General features: G+C 37.2%; 1 protein-coding gene across 1 annotated transcript in view; it reads left to right on the top strand.

Moving 5' to 3' along the window:
• Positions 1-5,820: 5,820 nt before the first annotated feature.
• Positions 5,821-19,906, top strand: part of LOC103031966 (proton myo-inositol cotransporter) — a 122,141-nt gene continuing 108,055 nt past the window's right edge. Inside the window, exon 1 of the mRNA XM_007234950.4 lies at positions 5,821-6,841. Coding sequence (XP_007235012.3) covers positions 6,250-6,841 — 592 coding nt within the window. The 5' untranslated portion in view covers positions 5,821-6,249. The remainder of the gene's footprint in view (positions 6,842-19,906) is intronic.

The raw sequence follows: 19,906 nt of genomic DNA, 5'->3' as shown, positions 1-19,906 counted from the left end.
TGTCCTCCACCAGTCTTACACACTGCTTTTGGATAATTTTATGCTACTCCTGGTGCAAGAATCTAAGTAGTTCAGCTTGGTTTGTTGGCTTGTGATCATCCATCTTCCTCTAGATTCCAGAGGTTTTAAATTAGGTAAAATCAAAGAAACTCACAAATTTTAAGTGGTATCTTATTTTTTTTCAGAGCTGTAAAAGTCAACCCCAGCTTTCATTCTTTACTGAAGCATGTTTTCTTTACAAGATCATCCAGTTTACAATATGATATTTACACCTTCAGCCCAGATTCCCCTTGTTGATCCCTGGGTTAAAGTATATATCCCACCTGACCACTGTAGAAGTGTTACTGGGACATGGAAATCTTCCATCTGGAATTTTCCATTGCGAAGCCAGCTGCCGGTTTTCCAATTCATCTTAAACAGGTAGACCTGCATCCAGAGCAGACTTAGGGTTCAACAGCCTGATTACTATTCATTTTACATTACACTAAAGCCACCTGAAGCAGTGCTGAAGAACATACATTAGTTTAAAGCAGCAGTCCCTGAGATACTTTATTTTAAATTGTGAGTCTTGGTAAAAACCATCCCTGCAATATATAATACTGTATATTCATTTTTAAAAACAGAGTGGTCTGGTAGGTTGATTGATGTAACTCTCCACATTCTGACAGTATGTCAAACATGAATTGAAAGTACTCTTCTAAGTGCTGAGTGGTCCAGCGGTCTAAAGTGCTGCCACTATGACTGGGAGATTGCTGGTTCGAATCCTTATTATGTAGCTTGCTTTCAGCTGCCGGAGCCCCAAGAGAACACAATTGACCTTGCTCTCTCTGGGTGGGTAGATGGTGCTCTTTCCCCTCATCACTTTAAGGGTGATGTCAGTCAGCACAAGTCGCCTGTGAACTGATGTATAAGAACCGAGCTGCTGCGCTTTCCCCCAAGTACGCTGACAACTGAGCAATTTGAGATGTTTAGCATGATTGTCTTGTCTAGTCACATTTTTAATAGGACATATTATGTGAAACCTTCTTTTTACACGATTTTGTATTTCAACTGTTCCTATCTGGGTTTTTTTTTGAGTCAGTTGAAAGAGTTTGGTGTCAGGAATCATCTGCTTCTATAAGCCATTTAGATGGCTCCATTATTATGATGATTACGACAATAAGTAAACATGCATCGAATCATCCTGGCACCACCCCTCCCCCGTCAACCCTCACCAAAGCCCCACCCACTAGATTAGTTGAAGGTGTCCCACATTTCTCTGTTAGTTTTGCAAGCACCGTACTTCATTTGGTGGAGGGATCTATACCTACTGTGTGGGGCAACTCCGCAGATGAGGGAGATGTAGAAACTTTAAATAATGAGTTTCGTTTTTCTATGACAGTTAAGCATGAACTAGCTGGTTTGTGTTTTGCCATTTAGCATTGGCTAGCACAAATTAAAAGTTAAACTCTAACTAAACTAAACAAGTCCATTCCTTCCAACTGAGGTGGAAAAAAATCACAAGTTTGCAAGAAAGATAGCAAGAAATAATAAGCTAGTTTGTTATAATATTAAGATGATAAATCATAAATATAAGAGAATAAGTCGTAACTGTGAGATACTAAGTCATAATTATAAAAAAGTAACATAGGTTATTTGGATATTATTACATAAAATAAGAATATATAGAACATAAAATAAGATAGCAGATTTAATTATAATAGATACTTAGCAATAATGAGATAAAATTATATTGTCTTAATGTTTGAGATTTAGTCATAATTCTGTAATAATAAGTCATAATTAAGAAAAAAAGGTCATAATTATAACAAATTAAATGCAACACACACTGTACTGGTCAAGTACAAGTACTGTACTGGTGAATGACCAGTACAGAGTATTTTTGCCTGGATTTTTGCCAACTTTTCAACCAATTTAATCATCAAGACCAGATTAGACCTTTTCTAAAACCAACAATCTGGTTTTAAATTTGATTTTTTTTACATGGAAATCCTAAAATGAAGTATGGTGTACTTATGGTTATATTTTAACATCTCAATTTATGAAAGTCAAACCAAAAAAAAAAAGCACAGTTAATTAAATCAAGCTTCTCTAATTCTGAGCTTCTCAAGCTCACAGGCTTTCTCAGCATGGCAACGTTCAGAGTTTTAGCATTTCCTGCTCCTCTTCAGTCCATATTTACCTTAATTATAAAGTTAAATCAAGTGTGTTAGAGGAAATAAACAGAGCTGCCCTACAGAGCCGAGTTATTGAACCACTTTAGAAGAAGCCTCTGGTCTCTTTCAGACCTTCTGTACTGGAGCTAATCACCTCCCATTATAAAGCCTGAAGGCTGAATAGGAAACACTCAACATAAACCACACACACATCCTGAATATTGTTCCACGAGGAAAACAGAGAATGGACCAAACAGCTTCCTTACAGCTTAACAAAAACTTCAAAAATGAAGGTAAACACAAAGGACAGCAGGGTTACAGATGTATCACAGCTGATCTTATTGATAAAATGATTAATGAGATTAAATCATGCTACAATTCATTCTTAAAAATGGCTCAAACATGTAATCAACGACAACAAGAAGAAATCACATCAAAAAATCTTATCAGACAGTAATTTCAACAAGACCCAGGTGCTGCACATCAAAACAGACTCCAAATACTTCAAAAGGCATGAACATTAAAAGGAAACTTGAAAATGAGACGATTATTAAACAAAACAAGAAACCAGTACAAATTATTATATCTTTTTGATGCTAGATGTCATATTTATAGATTAAAAACTTAACAAACTAGTGTTGCACCAAATATTTTGCAACCAAAATTATTTGGCTAAAACTGGCAAAGGGAAAACACCAAATTCATTGTTCATTGTCTGATGAAAACATATATCTTAACGTTGATTAGTTCTTTTAAAAAGTTTATGTTTAGAATAACTGACAGTCAATGTAATATTTACTCCAAGTCTTATAAATAGAGTACCATTTCTATTGGTTATTTTATAGACAGTTACAGGGGTTGGACAACGAAACTGAAACACCTGTCATTTGGCTAAACTGGACCAGCCTGGTGGTCAATCTTCATTAATTGCACATTGCACCAGTAAGAGCAGAGTGTGAATGTCAATTAGCAGGGTAAGAGCACAGTTTTGCTCAAAATATTGCAATGCACATAACATTATGGGTGACATACCAGAGTTCAAAAGAGTATGTCAGCAAACCACCAAGAAGGACCAACCACATCCAACAGGATTAACTGTGGACGCAAGAGGAAGCTGTCTGAAAGGGATGTTCGGGTGCTAACCAGGATTATATCCAAAAAACATAAAACCACGGCTGCCCAAATCATGCAAAATGTAATGTGCACCTCAACTCTCCTGTTTCCACGAGAACTGTCCGTCACCACAATAAATTATTGTGGTCTAAAACCAGGTGTTTCAGTTTCATTGTCCAACCCCTGTATTTACACAGAGTACAAATCAGCTGAAGGGTTCAATTGACAGAGAAAAATAATAATAAAAAAAACCATAGAGATGTTTTTCACTGGGCACCATTAAACTACTACTAATTCAGTGTTCTCTTAACATTAATTACTTTTAGTTTCGGAATTTATTTTCTTTTGAAAAGAGAAAAAATATGTACATAGAGTATTTTAAATATTCAGTGAAGAATTGGTTTCACATGCTGTTTTTACCATCTTTCTAATAATAAAAATGACAAAAAAACAATTTTCTTCAGTGCAAGAGTGACAAAAAGCCCCTAGACAAGCAGAAAACACACTGACCCAAGGACACATGGAACATGATAAGTTTAACTGTATGTGTTACAGGGCTGCTAGCTCTCACACGTTGGCCGTGAAACTCACACACAATTAGCTCTGAGCTCACACTTACCATTTCTCACACATTTTTAACGATCTAACACCTTTCTCCAGCTCCAAAACAAGCTCTGGAAGAATCTGATTATTGATAAAGTTTCCTACCCTTTCATTTCTGATGGAGGGAGTGTGGAAGAATGTGATAACTAGCTAGCCAGTCACAGCTGGTCCATGGGTGTGTTAATTCAGGTGTGGACTGGCTTTCACACCTGGTTTGACAGAAAACCAATAACGAACCTCTTCCTTAGTGAACATCAGCATTAATGCTGCTGAAGCATATATTTATGCCTCGCAAAGGCTTGACTTATGTTTTGAGGTCAGTTCTGAAAGTTCTTAAAAAGTATGAGCAAATTGACCAAACTGATTGACAAGTGATGTGTGGTGTGAGTAGGATCTTTCACATACTGTATTTGCTTACGTTTTACTTTTAAAAATGGCTTTCTTTTTGGCCATAAAGGCCAGATTTGTGGAGTACACGACTAACAGCTCCTTCTCCTGTGCTGTGAATCTCTGCTGCTCTTCCAGAGTGACCATGGGCCTTGTGGCTGCTTCTCTAATTAGCGTTCACTTTGCCTGGAATCTCAGGTAAGGTGGATGGCCACGTGTTGTGTAGCCATACCCCTTCCATTTTGGGATGATGGATTAAACAGTGCTCTGTGAGATGTTCACAGAGATATTTTTAGAACCTTACCTTGCTTTACACTTCTCCGCAACTTTAAGCCCTGACCTGTCTGGTGTGTTTCAAGGTTTTTTATGATCCTGTTTCATCGGTAATGTTCTGTAACAAACTTTCACTAAGCTTTTTACTGAACAAAACTATGTAGCATTTTCTTTTTAATTCACAATTACTTTTGCTATGTGTTGGTGTATCTCATGAAATCCCAATAAATTAAAAATAAATCAGTTGTGAGTGTAACGTGAAAAAAGTGGAAAAGTTCAAGGGGTATGAATATTTTTTCAAGGTACTATACATGACAAGCAAGATTGGCTTTATGAAGGTGGTCCACCAGCAGGACCAAGATGGCCAAAGATCATGACTACTATGAGTAAGCAGCCTGATGAGCAAAATTACATAATACCATTCTCAGCTCAGCAGGGCTATGTATTGACTTACATAGTAGTGGTCATGGTATTGTGTGACAGTGGTAGACTTTATACTATCTGATGAAATATTGCTGTTCCATCAAAGATTTGACAGTTTTCACCCATTGATTGTATTAATCCACTTGATTATAGAGGACAGGTACTGCGTTTGGATGGTTACTACTAGATTGGAATTGTCACTCCAACTCATCCCAAAGGTAATGGATAGTTGTTCTCCAACACTTGTCTTGGAGAGTTACCCATAGGTTTCAACATCAACCTAAATCTAACACTTCCTATTCAACTTGAGATATTTCTGGGAGCCCATTTCTGTGTATGGGCGAGCATTATCCTGCTGAAAAATGCCAGTTGTTATCCAGTTGTTAGCCATGAGAGGCAAGACGTGTGGCCACAGGATGTCTTGCACATGGTGCTGAGCTCATAGTGTCCCTTGCATCACTACAAGGAGTGACTGATTGTCGTATTGCGATCATCACATTATCATTCACAGTAAAGGCTCAGTTGAAGAGCTCACCATGAGGTGCATTATAGCTTTCGCTAATGAATGTGTATCTCTTTAGGAGCACTTTATGGAAGTCCACCAATCTTTATATTCTCTGTAGCTGATGTTTTTAATCTCGTCCTTGGACCTGGTGACCTTGGGTCATGTTTATTCACTCATTATGAGGGGGTGTCTGGACACATTTTTTAATGTGTTTAATCAATTAAATAACGTTTTAATTCTAAACAACAGAAGCTGGGGGGCAGCAGAAGTGCACGTTTTCTTATGAACCAATGAACACATTCAACCAAGGGTGTGTGTGTGCATGTGTCTACGTGAGCGTGTGTGTGTGTGTGTGTGTTTTTAAGTGGAGTGGAGAGCCTTTTTCCCACGTCACACAATCACACACACATAAACACATACGCACGCTGGTGATGACGAAAGCAGGGACCGCCCTCCTCTCTTTCTCACTGTTGTTACCTTATTGCTGTTGGAGCTGCTCATCTTCCTCAGCATCACTCAGAGCGCACTTAGGGATGGATGGCTGAGAGGAGGATGATGAAGATGCTGATGCTGAGGAGGGTGGTCCTGTTGATGATGGTATTGGTGCTGATGATGATGATGATGGGACTGACGTTGCTGGATGCCAGATCGGAGTAGAATAGTAGTAGTTAGGCTTCGCTAGAAGTGCAGAAGAAGGTGTTGGAGCTCCAAAAAAACTTTTTGTTTGTGTTTTTATCGTTTTTCCATATATTTTTTCTTGACAGTTTTGTCCATTTTTTTCCTTCACTTATGTCTCGCAAACTCCCCCACCATGACTACAGCCTCCGCAGCATGAGCAACCTGCTGGGCGAGAGGCGCAAGAAGGCGAGCGACGACGGCGAGAGGAGCCTGATCACCGGCGGTGGAGGGGCGGGGGCTTCCAGCCTCAGCAGCCCGGGCGCGGTGAGCTCCTCCTCGGCTTCGCTCAGCTCCGCGGCCGCGGGTGGCTCTGGAGCTCCCGGAGCTTCTGGAGACCCGGAGCGGGCAGCTCGCAAGCAGCTCCAGCAGGACGACACGCCGGCCTTCGTGTACGTCCTGGCCGCCTTCTCGGCTCTGGGGGGCTTCTTGCTGGGCTACGACACGGGCGTGCTCTCGGGGGCGGTGCTGCTGCTCAAACGCGAGAGCAACGTGACCGCGCTGTGGCAGGAGCTGCTGGTGTCCGGAGCCGTGGCCGCGGCGGCGCTGTCCGCGCTGGCTGGCGGCGCTCTGAACGGGCTGCTCGGTCGGAGGGTCTGCGTGCTGCTCGCCAGCTGCGTCTTCGCCATCAGCGGCGTGGTGCTCAGCGCGGCGCCCGGCAAGGAGGTGCTGCTCGTGGGGAGGCTGCTGGTGGGACTCGGGCTCGGTAAGAAAACTGGAGATAAAGTTGAATCGACTTTGTTTAAACGTTGTTTTCAAACGTTCAACACGTTTTTCCCGTCATAATATAGTTCTAATTGACCTGTGGATATGAGTAAACAAACAAACAAACAAACCCCAAACCAGAGTCAGAACCACGTTCACACAGTTTGTAGACCAATAGGAACTGTAGCCTTTATGAGTTTAAATCAGTTTGAAACATTTGCCCATTTATGTTACACTACCATAAACAAACAACCATGAATTAGAGGAAAATAAAGCTTTGGCATGAGTTGGAGGTTTTGGAGCATGAAGTGAGGTGGGTGTGGGATGCTGGTCCAATATCATGTCAAACCAGTTAAACTAAAGGGGTCAGTCATGTGGTCACTCTTACTGATCCATATAACGTGGACATGCAAAGTGTCAGAACCACGATCACACAATTTGTAGACCAATAGGAACTGTCGCCTATATGAGTTTGGACCAATTTGAACCATATGCCCAATAATGTAATGATAACATGAACAAACAAGCATGAATTAGAGGGATATACAGCCTTTAGGATAAGTTTGGGTGTTGTGGAGCATAAAGTGGGGTGGGGTGTGGTGCTGGTCCAACATAATGTCCAACCAATAAAGCTAAAGTTGGGGTCAGTCATGCAGTCACTCTCACTGATCTATAAAACATGTTCAAACAAGCCATTCATTTGATTGTCTGAACCTCCATCAATATTCACTTTAACTGGTAGACCAATAAGGACTGCCTATCAATCAGTTTGTATCAGTTTGAACTAAATGCCCATTTATTTACCATTAACACGAGAAAGCATGAGGGTTGGGGTGAGTTTGGGTGTTGTTGAGCATTACATGGTTTGGGGTAGGCTGCTGGTCCAACATCATGTCCAACAAGTAAAGCTAAAGTCGGGGTCACTCTCACTGATCCATAAAACAGGTACAAACAAACCACCTCAGTGTCAGAACCATCATCAATATTCACATCAATTGGTAGTCCAATGAAAACTGTAGCCTATATGAGTTTGTATCAATTTAAACAGTATGCCTATTTATGCAACGATAGCATTAGCAAGTATGGATGTTAGGAGAGGTTTGGGTGTTGTGGAGCATAAAGTGGTTTGAAGTGAGGTTCTGGTCCAACATAATGTCCAACCAGTAAAGCTAAAGTTGGGATCAGTCATGTGTTCACTCTCACTGATCCATAAAACATGTTCAAACAAACCATTTACTTGAGTGGCCAAACCATCATTATTTTTCACATCAATTGATAGAACAGTAAGAACTGTCCCTGTATGAGTTTGTATCAGTTTTAACTATATGACCATTTCTGGAACGATAACATGAATGAACAAGCATGAGTTAGAGGGATATAAATCTTTTGGGATGAGTTAGGGTGATGTTGAGCATTTATGTAACAATACCATTATCATGCATGAAGGTTTTGATGAGTCTGGGGTGTTGTTGAACATGAAGTGGGGTGGGGTGCTGGTCCAACATCATGTCCAACCTGTAAAGCTAAAGTTGGGGTGAGTCATGAGGCTACTCTCACTGATTTATAAATTATGTTCAAACAAACTTCTTACGTAAGTGTCAGAACAATATCAATATTTACATTAATTGGTAGACCAATAGGAACTGTACCTGTATGAGTTTGTATCTATTTGATCTATATGCCCATTTATTTAACAATTTATTAAGCAAGCATGAGGGTTGGACTGGGTTTGGGCATTGTTGAGCATGAAGTGGGGTAGGGTGGGGTACTGGTTTAACATAATGTCCAACCAGGAAAGCTAAAGGGGTCAGTCATGGGGTCACTCCTTATAATCTACACACAAACAACCTCAGTGTCAGAACCGCCATCAGTATTCACACCAATTGGATGACCCATGAAAACTGTACCTGTATGAGTTTGTATCAATTAAAACTTGGGTTGGGTGGGGTGCTGGTCCAACATAATATCCAACCAAAGATAAAGTAAAGCTAAAGTTGGGGTCAGTCATGTGGTCACTCTTACTAAGCTATGTGTCCAAATCAATATTACATCAATTGGTAGACCAATAGGAACTGTACCTGTATGAGTTTGTATCAGTTTGAACTATATACCCATTTATGGGTATTTAACATAACCATAAGCAAGCATGAGTGTTGGGATGAGTTCTGGTGCTGTTGAGCATGAAGTGGTTTGGGGTGGGCTGCTGGTCCAAAATAATGTCCAACTAGTAAAGGTAATCTGGGGTCAGTTTAGTTGGTGAGGGGTAGTGGTTATCCAACATTTTTTCATTGTTAATGCTCTTGTCACTGAATGCAATCAAATTCTCACAGCAATGCTTCAAAATCCAGTGAAAAGTCTTCCCTGGCACAATTTTTTTGAGTTTTAGGCTGTTGGATCTAAGGATATAAGTTAGTGTGGTGAGCTACCAGTACACCCAAGCTTACGGTCAGTAGTGTCATTGTAAATGAATCTTAAATTATGTTAAACCAAACAGCTTGAGTGTCGAAACCACATTTACATAGTTTAGTAAACCTGTGAAACTCTAAATGAGGTTATACCACTTTTATATTCCCATTGTGTTTTAACATATTGGCTCCATGCCTATGCAGATAAAGTACATGCGTTTGTAAGGGTAGTCCAACTGGTAACCAGAAAGTTTTGTGATGGGTTTAGTGATGGGTGCCATGATGGTTACTGGTAGGCCCCATCTGGGTTTCTGTCTTCAAACGTTACAGTTGGACAGTTACTCCAAGAAAAAAAAGAAAAAAACTTTTTAATTTAATTGATTTTAAAAGAAACAATGTATGTCCCAATACTTTTGTCCAAAACCATGTATTTCTGTGTGCAGTTTTTAGCTTTTTCCCCGAATGTGAGTCTGACAGTTATCCTATATATTGTTCTCATGATGAATGGACCAATAGAAATGCTACAAATAAATGGCTTTGAATAGTCTTCACTCATAATGTCAAACTGGGAGGAGTTTGGTGTATTTTCCTTTTATCAGTGAGGGATTTCTTTGGGTTTTCCATTTTCTCTCACCTCCCACATACACATGGCAGGTTCATGTTAAACAGCCCCTTAATAGTGAATATGTGAGTAGGTGTATATTATGGACTGCCATCCTGTCAAGTGTGAATGGGTGGGAATCACAGGAAATCCCTTGATACAATTTTAACATGATACATTGCATATGATAACAACAATATTACGATAATGTGATACTCTGTATTTCACAAGACAGTTCTCTATGATACTTATCGTATCCTAAATAATGGATTTATTGTTGTCAGTGTCACAGAATTTACAACCATCACAGGTTTACCCTGTTTATTTAATTGACAGTCAAATTGGGGTACGACCTTTAGATTATTTAGAGCTTCTATGTTTAAATAAAAAAATATTGCTTTTTGATGCCATATATCACCACGATACAATATAGTACACATAAAACTATACAATATACCACATTATCAATATCAATATTGCCCACATTAAGATCACTATTTTTAGTAAACACTACTACATGGCCTATCACAGTAATTATATTTATAACTTATCTTATCAACAATATACGAGCATATCCTATATACTCATATACATATACTTTTTGGCTTTTTGCTTTATTTATGTTTTATTCATGTTAAATATTTAAAACATATTATATTCAGATTCCAATGTCTGAATATCACTAACATGTAAAACTTAATTGCTCATTGCTGGAGTAACTACATTATTATTTTATTATGTTATATTAGTGACATTAAATTATCTAAAAATGTCTTTTTATGACCTTAAATTAAATCAAAATGTTGTTTTATTACATAACATTTTCTTAACATGTCTGTTATCTATGTGCTGAGTTATCTAAATGTTGGTATTTCATGTATTCCCTATGTTCCCTGTGTTTTTGTATTTTATTTTTATTTACTTATTTTACAATATATGGACGTAACCTTAATCATTTTTGCTGACATCTTATGTTTTTCTTTGCAAAAAATGCCTGTTAACATGAAAAGGCCAGTATTGTATAAAAACATTGATTTTTAAATCAGTTTTAGTTATATTTTTAAACATTCTGAAATATTAACTCCAATGCCTAAAAAACATAACAAAAAATAACAATTAAAAGCTCTTTAAAAGGGTGTAATTGCGTTATTATGCTATTACATTATTATTATGACAAATAATATTATAGAAAAATGACTATTGCTGATAGTATTGCTTATCACAATGATTTCTGTCCAACTAAAAAATACATATCATGACAAGACTATGCACTAATTTAACACTTTTTCAGATTTTTCAGTGCTAAATCTAACAGCCTTTAAGAAATCCACATGAATCAATACATCTTCAGCTAGATTCTTGCCTCTCTGACCTCCACTGTATGAGCAGCAAACATAACAGTGTTCGGTCAATCCCAACGCTCCTTATTCTAAACTGTTATGTATTAATAAAGCTAGTCTTATTAAGAAGCAGAAAGCAGGGCACAGACTAGTCAGAGAGGGTCAGTAAAATAAAACAGCGCCTTAAATTTGACGTGATTAAAGTGTGTTAATTAGCCACACATGAATAGAAATATAGGAAATTCTTGACAGTAATACCGAGCTGGGCCTGCCAAGGAACTAATTAATGTTCATTTATGTTTTACAGCTATGTAAACAGTAAGATATGATAAGAGGAGAAGGCAAGGGTTAGCACAGCCAATTAGAAATGAGAAGAGTTTAACACGTTACAGTTTCAATTTCAGAAATTTAAATGAACATTAAATACAGTAAATACAGTAAAAGATTATGTTTTTTTTACTTTGTTATGTCTTTGTTTTGAAGCAGCACTTTAAATGAACCATATTGCTCAAAGGGGCACAATTGTTGTTTCTACTTTTGTTTTACACTTACACAAAAAATGCTGCAGTGTTCAGACACAAAGTAAATGTTTTGCACGTCATTACTAATTGCAACTGCATTGGGTTCTGTCGAAAAATAAAACTAACGTCCTCATATGTGGACATCATATAAAAAGATTATTCTTTGTTTTTACACTAATCCGGTGCCAATTACACACTAAGAAAAGTAAGTACAGATTTGTACTTAAAAGAGTACAAAGCTTGTCGCTGGGGCTGTGCCTTATATTGAGGTACAAAAAAGTGCCTTTCAGTGGGAGTCATTTTTTGTACCCATGTTTTTTGTGCCAGTAAATATTATAAAGATTAGAAACATTATCATCAACTAAATATGTCCCAAAAACTTCATGATCCAAAATTATCTGGCTTTCAAATAAAAAAAATGCAATTAAAATATATATTGTTTATTAGTACAATGATACAGAATACTGAATGTACCTTTTGTCTGGTTAAATGGTACAAATCTGTACTTATTGCTGAAAGTACTTCAGAGGGAACAAATCTGACCCTGTAAAGACCAATATTGTACTTTTGAGGGTACAACTATGAAGAGTGTACCTTTGAGTAAAAAAAAGTACTCGAATCGTACCTCTGTTTTTTAGATTGTAGCCCAAATAAATAGAATAGCCCAAATAAAAAGAGAAAAAACATGTATGCCATGCAAGAATTCAGGTTTAGTAAACCAAACAATTATTCAATACAGATTTTATATAAAAATATCAGAAATATCTGAAATAATTACTTTACTCCCATTACTGGGATCTTTTCTGAGTTTGGAGCATTCAATTCTAATAAAAAAAATGCTTGCCAAGATTTGCACACAAAATTGATAGAGGCTGCAACACACTCCCAGTTTCTGCAGGAACATTAGTCTTTAATTTAAATTTAATCACTTTGTGCTGCAGTAAACGCTTCCTTAGACAATAGTGAACATTCCATCTTTATCAGTCTCACAATCCCAGTTTCATTCCTAAAATAATCATTAGATTGATTTCTGTGACTCCCTTACAGTTCACATGAGAGTCAGGTCAGCTGCGCAGGACATACAGTGACATGCAGGCGGCGTTATCGACTGCGTTCTCTGGCCAGGTAGAGAAAATGAACGGGGTGGGTGTACTGCCGAGCTGTAATAGCCTGTAGTAACCCGTGTTCGATTGGCGGTAAGGATGTATTGCCCTCTTTATTGATTAAACGGCATCAAAGGCGTTTTGAAGAGTGAATCAATCTTTCCTATTGCAGGCCTTGTGCTGGATTACATTAACGTGCTTGTAAAGTCTGTGAGCATCCCGGTGTCGAAGCTCGGTGTAGGGTTATGGATAGTGAAGATGGCCTCTGGATATCATAAAGGTTTTTTTTTTTTTATCTCAGCAGATAAAGAGCCCGGGTCTGATCTAACCTGCTGAACATCGTTAGCTGTTTTAATATTGGGTGTCAACACTAGGGCTGTGTAATGACAAAAACTGGGCAATATAATAAGTATCACATTGTTTTTAAAAATAAAATTTTAGGAAAAAATACAATCATATATAATATATATGGAACTTGAATTTCTTTTTAATCTAATCAAAACAGTGTGATCTACATAGATATCTTATGTGTGGTGTTTAAACTATGGGTGTGCCATATCGTATCGTTCGCAGTAATATTGTCAACATTTTTGAATATCGTGAACAATATTATACCCTTAAAAATATCGTGTCATGTCACCCACCCCTAATTATCACATCAGGGTACTACTTTTTTACTGTTTTTAGAAAAAGAAAAATCCACACTGTTCTCATTTCCCATTATATATCCTCTAGAGACATATTATATCTGTCCAGTATCATTTATTTTACCTTAATCCTGGATATATGAAGATACTGGGAGTGCATTATTAGTATAATGACATTCTAGATCATTGACTTCTGTTACAAATCTGATAAAATTCTTGTATTTTTTAATATCTCAGTTAGGGTTGTGCTATATCATATCATATACTATAACAAAATTCAGTTTTTCTATTGTTGCAAGAGTGTATTCTTGAAATATATATTTTTTAAAATTCAGTGTTTTGTCATATTGCCAAGAGTATCGTTATCGCAAAAATACCATGAAATATTGTGATATTAATTTAGGGACATATCACCCACCCCTAGTTTAAACACAACATAAGTGGTCAGAACCACTTCCGAAACTAATGTGTTTTTTTATGGATTCCATCTATATTTTGTGTGAACTCAACCAATGGACACTCGGGAAATCACTAAGGACACGCCCATCTCGTCAGAAACCTGTCAAAACAAAATATCGCAATATGATAAAATATGATACATTACGTTACATTGTTATCTCATACCCCTAAACATTAGTGACAGTCAATGTACCATAGAGATTAACAATATGATAATGTTTTATCTTATCACAATAAATATAATTTTTTTATCAACATTATAGATGTTGTATCATAAGTGCTTAACCGTATCAGACCCTGCTTCCACTACAATGGGCATCATGTATTTTATTCTTTTTTTTCTTATTGCACATTATACTATTTAAGAGCTGTTGTCCATCAGAATAGACCATGAACCAGCCGATGAACAAGTTTAGAATCCATGGAAGCAGTAATTTAGCCCTGCCCACTGCACTGGAAAAACAGTAGTACAGCAGAGTAGTACAGTAGAGCCATTAAGGCAAAGTAACAGTTATTTTTTACTGATTTAATGTGATTTAGAACACTTTGTAATCATGTTTCACTGTTTAGGGATGATTTGGAAATGCAAAATTTTCAAAATGAAAATTTTCCAATGCAATGGAAATAATGAAAAAAACCCTAATAAATATTATTAATTAATTGGATTTATTTCCTTTAATACTAGAATAGTAGAGTCTACTTTTCTGTGCATTACAGACAGAAAACAGCATTCTTACATTTTTTAATTCAGGTCTGAAAGGGTTAAAGACCACTGACCTGACTGTATACTTAATTTAATTGATGAATAATGAGGCAGTATATTTTAAATAAAAAATAAAGTCACTGTACTCAGTATAGGAAGGTACAGGACGAGTCAAAAGTTTGGACATACCTTTTCATTCAATGTTTTTTCTTCTTTTTCTTTATTAAATTTATTTTCTACATTGTAGATTAATATTAAGGACATCGAAACTATTAAGGAACAATTATGGAATTACGTAGTAAACAGTAAAAAAAGTTTTTGTCTTTAACTAAATACCCTGATCTAAACCTGATTAACTGAGATGGTGCTGGAGCTTCACAGCATGAAGGAAAAGCAGCAACTATTGTTCAGCACCTCCAGGAACTCCTTCAAGACGCTGAGAAAACTATTCCAGTTGACTCAACCTCATGAAGACACTGAGATTAAAATACCAAGAGTGTGCAGATCTGTCCTCAAAGCTAAAAGTGCTACTTAGAAGAATCTAAAGTATAATACATATAAAGGTATACATGTGTCCCTGTATAGCTTTATTATCTTCAGCATTACATTTACAATGTAAAAAACATAAAAAGAAAGAAAACACATTGAATAGGAAAAGGTGTGAGGTGTTTTTTAAAGATCTGTAACTATGGAGTTTTGTGTATTGCAATAATTCGTGTAGCTCCAGTTTAGTGAAGTTTCGTGACGTCCGGGTTGCTTTACCGCTTTGGTTAATGAGGCCCGGGTTTAGTCACTAATTGCATATGGCGTCATGGGCTTTGATGATATTTCATGCTGTGCTTTTCAGCCTATTTTTAACGCCTGTAATTGGGCTCAGATCATATCAACACATCATCACTGGATGTGAAGAACAGACTGTCAGATAGTGGTGATCTGCTCATCCAGGTGAAACATCTCAGCAGCAGCCTTAAAACAACCACAGCTCTTAAAATGAGCTTTAGATCCCGAGAGGCTGAGAGGCTGAGAGGGTGAGAGAGTGAGAGGGAATGATTGAGCTGCTGACGGTTTTCTAGCGTTATGTTTTTTTTGTTTTTTTTAATCCAGCATTTTTTAGCTTTGGATATTAAATGTAGCCTTGTGCAGAAAGTATGGCTTTTACTGAACATACATAACTGGATAGAATTAATATAGTGCATAGTATTAAAAATTTCTATATAATGGAAAATGTGTACATATACTTTCCATATACAGTTGCGAGAAAAAGTATGTTCATTAAATTCATTAAATGTCACAACAATAGACAAACAAAGTCTGCTTAAACTAATACCACACAAAAAACATATATGTTTGCATGGTTTTATTGAACACAACATGTTAACATTCACAGTGCGGGGTGGAAAAACTATATAAACCTTTGGATTTAATAACTAGTTGACCCTTCTTTGGCAGCAACAACCTCAACCAAACGTTTCTTTGTAGTTACAGATCAGGGGTGGGTTTCCCGAAAGCTTCGTAACGCTAAGAACTTTGTTAACTCGTACTTAAGATTGATCGTTAATTAAAGAGTGTTTCCCAAACCCGTACGTAACTAAAGTACAATGTAAACTCGCTCGCAGATTAACGAGTGCCCTGACCCAGTCGTTATTTTTAACGAGCTTCTTTAGGGGATCTCGACTTGCAGTTCAGCACCTTAAACACCAGGGACCACCAATGTTGAGGAAGAAAAATTATAATTTCCGTGTTTGAAGCAATTATATTATATTACTATTAATTATATAATCAATTATATTACTATATAATTATTAATATTATTATATTATATTATATTACTATTAATTATAATAAATTATATTACTATATAAATATTATATTATATTATATTATATTATATTATATTATATTATATTATATTATATTATATTATTTTATTTCCCGTGTCTGCGGGTCCTCCGGTTTTCTCCCACAGTCCAAAGAAATTAGTTCAGGCTAATTAGATGTCGGATAAAAATTGCCCCTTAGGTTTGAGTGTGTGAGTGAATGTGTCTGTGTGTCTGTCTGTGTCTGTCTGCCCTGTGATGGATTGGCATCCTGTCCAGGGTGTATACTGCCTTCAGCCCGATGCCAGCTGACTCCAGCCACCAAGCACCCCAGCTCCCCCACCCTCCCCACCCCCCGCGACCCTTAACGGATAAAGCGGTTGACGAGTGAGTAAGTGAGTGAATAAGTTATATTATATTATATTATATTATAATGCCAACTGTGGCTTGTAGTCTAACTGGGCCTATTGGAATTGGCCAATCAAACCCACGAGTAAATTATTAAAATCCAGATTAGCGATGACAGAAGTCTTGACATTAATTACTCTGGGGTGTGTCAGCTCGCAAATATCAGTCAAAAGTTGGACACGTCTCATTCCATGTTTTTTTTTTTTTTTTTACATTGTCGATTAATATTAAAACCATGAAAACTAATTGACGCAAATGGAATTAGTAGACAAAAAGGTGCATGGCCTTGACAATCCCCTGACATTAACCCAACTGAGATGGTGATTTAGGATGAGCTGGAGCTTCACAGTATAAAGTACAAAACATATTTCTGTTGGTTTAAAATGTAATATATATATATATATATATATATATATATATATATATATATATATATATTTATATATACACACACACACACACACACAAACACACACAGGAACATACGTATATGTATTATTATATTATTTTTATAATATTAATAATTAGAATAATAATAAATTAATATTACTATCAATATTACTATTAATAATATTAGTATACTATCTATTAATATAATATATATCAACAATAATAGTTTTAAAAATGTAAAAAATAAGTTTAATGTTTTAAAATAGATTGGATTTTCGAGTATTTATTTAGTCATATGTATCTTTAGGAGTATAATGTTGTTAATTACAACACATTTCTACGTTTTTATGGTGTAATAGTGAATAAATACTGCATATTGGCAGTGTTGAATCGATATTTGTGGATCGATTGAGTACGCTGTTTTGGGGGAGGAGTCAACAAAGACGTTCTTTAACCTCGTTCGTTAATTTTCACGTTGCGAAGCTCTTTGGGAAACACTCGCAGAACTGGCTCGTTCTTTACACACGTCATTCGTTAGTTCGTTCGTTATTCGCTAAGATTGATCGTTTTCGGGAAACCCACCCCTGACCTGCACAACAGTCAAGAGAAATTTTGGATCATTTCTCTTTACAAAACTGTTTCAGTTTAGCAAAATTCTTGGGATATCTGGTGTGAATTTATCGCTCTCTTGAGGTCATGAATTAACCTCCATAAGGTGTATTTTCTTCTGTTGAAGCCATTCGGTTGTTGATTTGCTTTGTTTATGTTTTGGGTCGTTGTCCTGTTGCATCATCTATCCTCTGTTGAGCTTCAGTTGGGGGACAGATGGTCTTAAGTTTTCCAGCAAAATGTCTTGGTTAACCTGGGAATTCTTTTTTTTTATGACAGCAATCCGTCCAGACCCTGAGGCAGCAAAGCAGCCCCATACCATGATGCCCCCTCCACTATATTTCACAGTTGAGATGAGGTTTTGATGATGGTGTGCTGTGCCTTTTTTTCTCCACACATAACGTTGGGCGTTCCTTCCAAACAACTCAATTTTGGTTTCATCTGTCCACAGCATATTTAGTCAGTACTGCTGTAGAACATCCAGGTGCTCTTTTGCAAACTTCAAACGTGCAGCAATGTTTTTTTGGAACCAGTGGCTTAACAAAAATGTTAGCATGTGCCAGAGATTTCTGCAAGTCTTTAGCTGACAATTTGGGATTCTTCCTTACCTCATTGATCATTCTGTGCTCATCTTTACAGGATGACGGCGCCCTTTGGAGAGTAGCAACAGAGCTGAACTTTCTCCAGTTGTAGACCGTCTCTCTTACCGTGAACACATGAACATCAAGGCTTTTAGAGAGGCTATTATAGATACTTTTGTAACCCTTTCCAGCATCATGCAAGTCAGCAATTCTTGAACGTAGGTCTTCTGAGAGCTCTTTTGTGTGAGGCATGATGTTTTTTAAGAACAGCGAACTCAAAACTGTTTTTTGTAGGGCAGGGCAGCTTTAACCAACTCTCATACAATCTCATCTCATTGATTGGACTCCAGGTTGGCTGACTCCTGGCTCTAATTAGCTCTTAAAAAGTCATTAGACTAGAGATTCAATGACGTTTCCCCTCTTACTGTGAATGTTAACATTCAGAGTGTTCAAAATATATATATTTTTGTGTGTTACAAGCAGACTGTGTTTATGTGTCTTATTGTTGTGACTTAGATGAAGATCAGAACACATTTAATGACCAATTTATGCAGAAATCCAAGTAATCCCAAAGGGTTCACATACTTTTTCTTGCAACCGTACTATCCTGGAAAGTGAATATTGTAGTGCAGTATTTCCGAAGGTGTTGGTATATGTAGATATGGTACATAGATTATGGTACATACATTACCCAATCAAAACAAAGGTAATTTATATATCTGTCATCAGCTATAAAGACACAGGAATCTAAGTAATTAAAAAGGAAATTAAAAAATAAACTCAGTAGACAGAATATGAGAAAAAAATGTAGGGTATGGGCTCTTTAATGTTGTTGTAGCTGTTGAGTAATAGATATCAGGGTCATGTTGTGATAGCAGATTGGGATTAATTGAATTTGTGACTGAAAACGATGAGCGTTTATTATGAGATAAACTACCATGGCTCTGATATACAGCTATGACTTTTCCGAGCGAGGGACGCACCGTGCACTAACAGTTAATTATCACCTCGTCTGGGTGTGCAGTGCTAATTAGGCCGTCCGGGCAGGTATTTCGTTTGGTTTCCTCCTCTAATTATTTTGCCCACGTCTTTTTCCACCGTCCATCTTAATCAACATGACGGCTTTCATGAACAAATTGCTTAGCATTTTCAGTTTGCGAAAGGTCAGCTCTGGCTGTTTGTCAAAGAAAGAAATGTCATACCTTTTCTGCTGACTTTCACCACAGGCTTCCGGTTTCAGCCTTTTCCGCCCAATTATTCGTGAGCTGCCCTTTGGGGCAGTGCTGCAGTAGACTGGGCTGAGCTGGATCAGGGTCACTTCAAGCAGGAGAAAGAATGACCTTTCCCTATTCTTGTCCTTCAGCTTTGGAGATATCCGGATAAAGGCACAGCCAGATCCCAAGACTGACTGTAGGCCATCGCTTAGTCCCTGAATATATTGCAAAAAAAAAAGCTCATATCTGTGAAATGATAAATTCTTCA

The sequence above is a fragment of the Astyanax mexicanus genome, chromosome 2 (genome assembly GCF_023375975.1).
Source record: "Astyanax mexicanus isolate ESR-SI-001 chromosome 2, AstMex3_surface, whole genome shotgun sequence".
In the NCBI taxonomy this organism is placed as follows: domain Eukaryota; kingdom Metazoa; phylum Chordata; class Actinopteri; order Characiformes; family Acestrorhamphidae; genus Astyanax; species Astyanax mexicanus.
The sequence above is the reverse complement of the archived record's forward strand: the minus strand, read 5'-3'. Positions and strand labels throughout refer to the sequence as shown.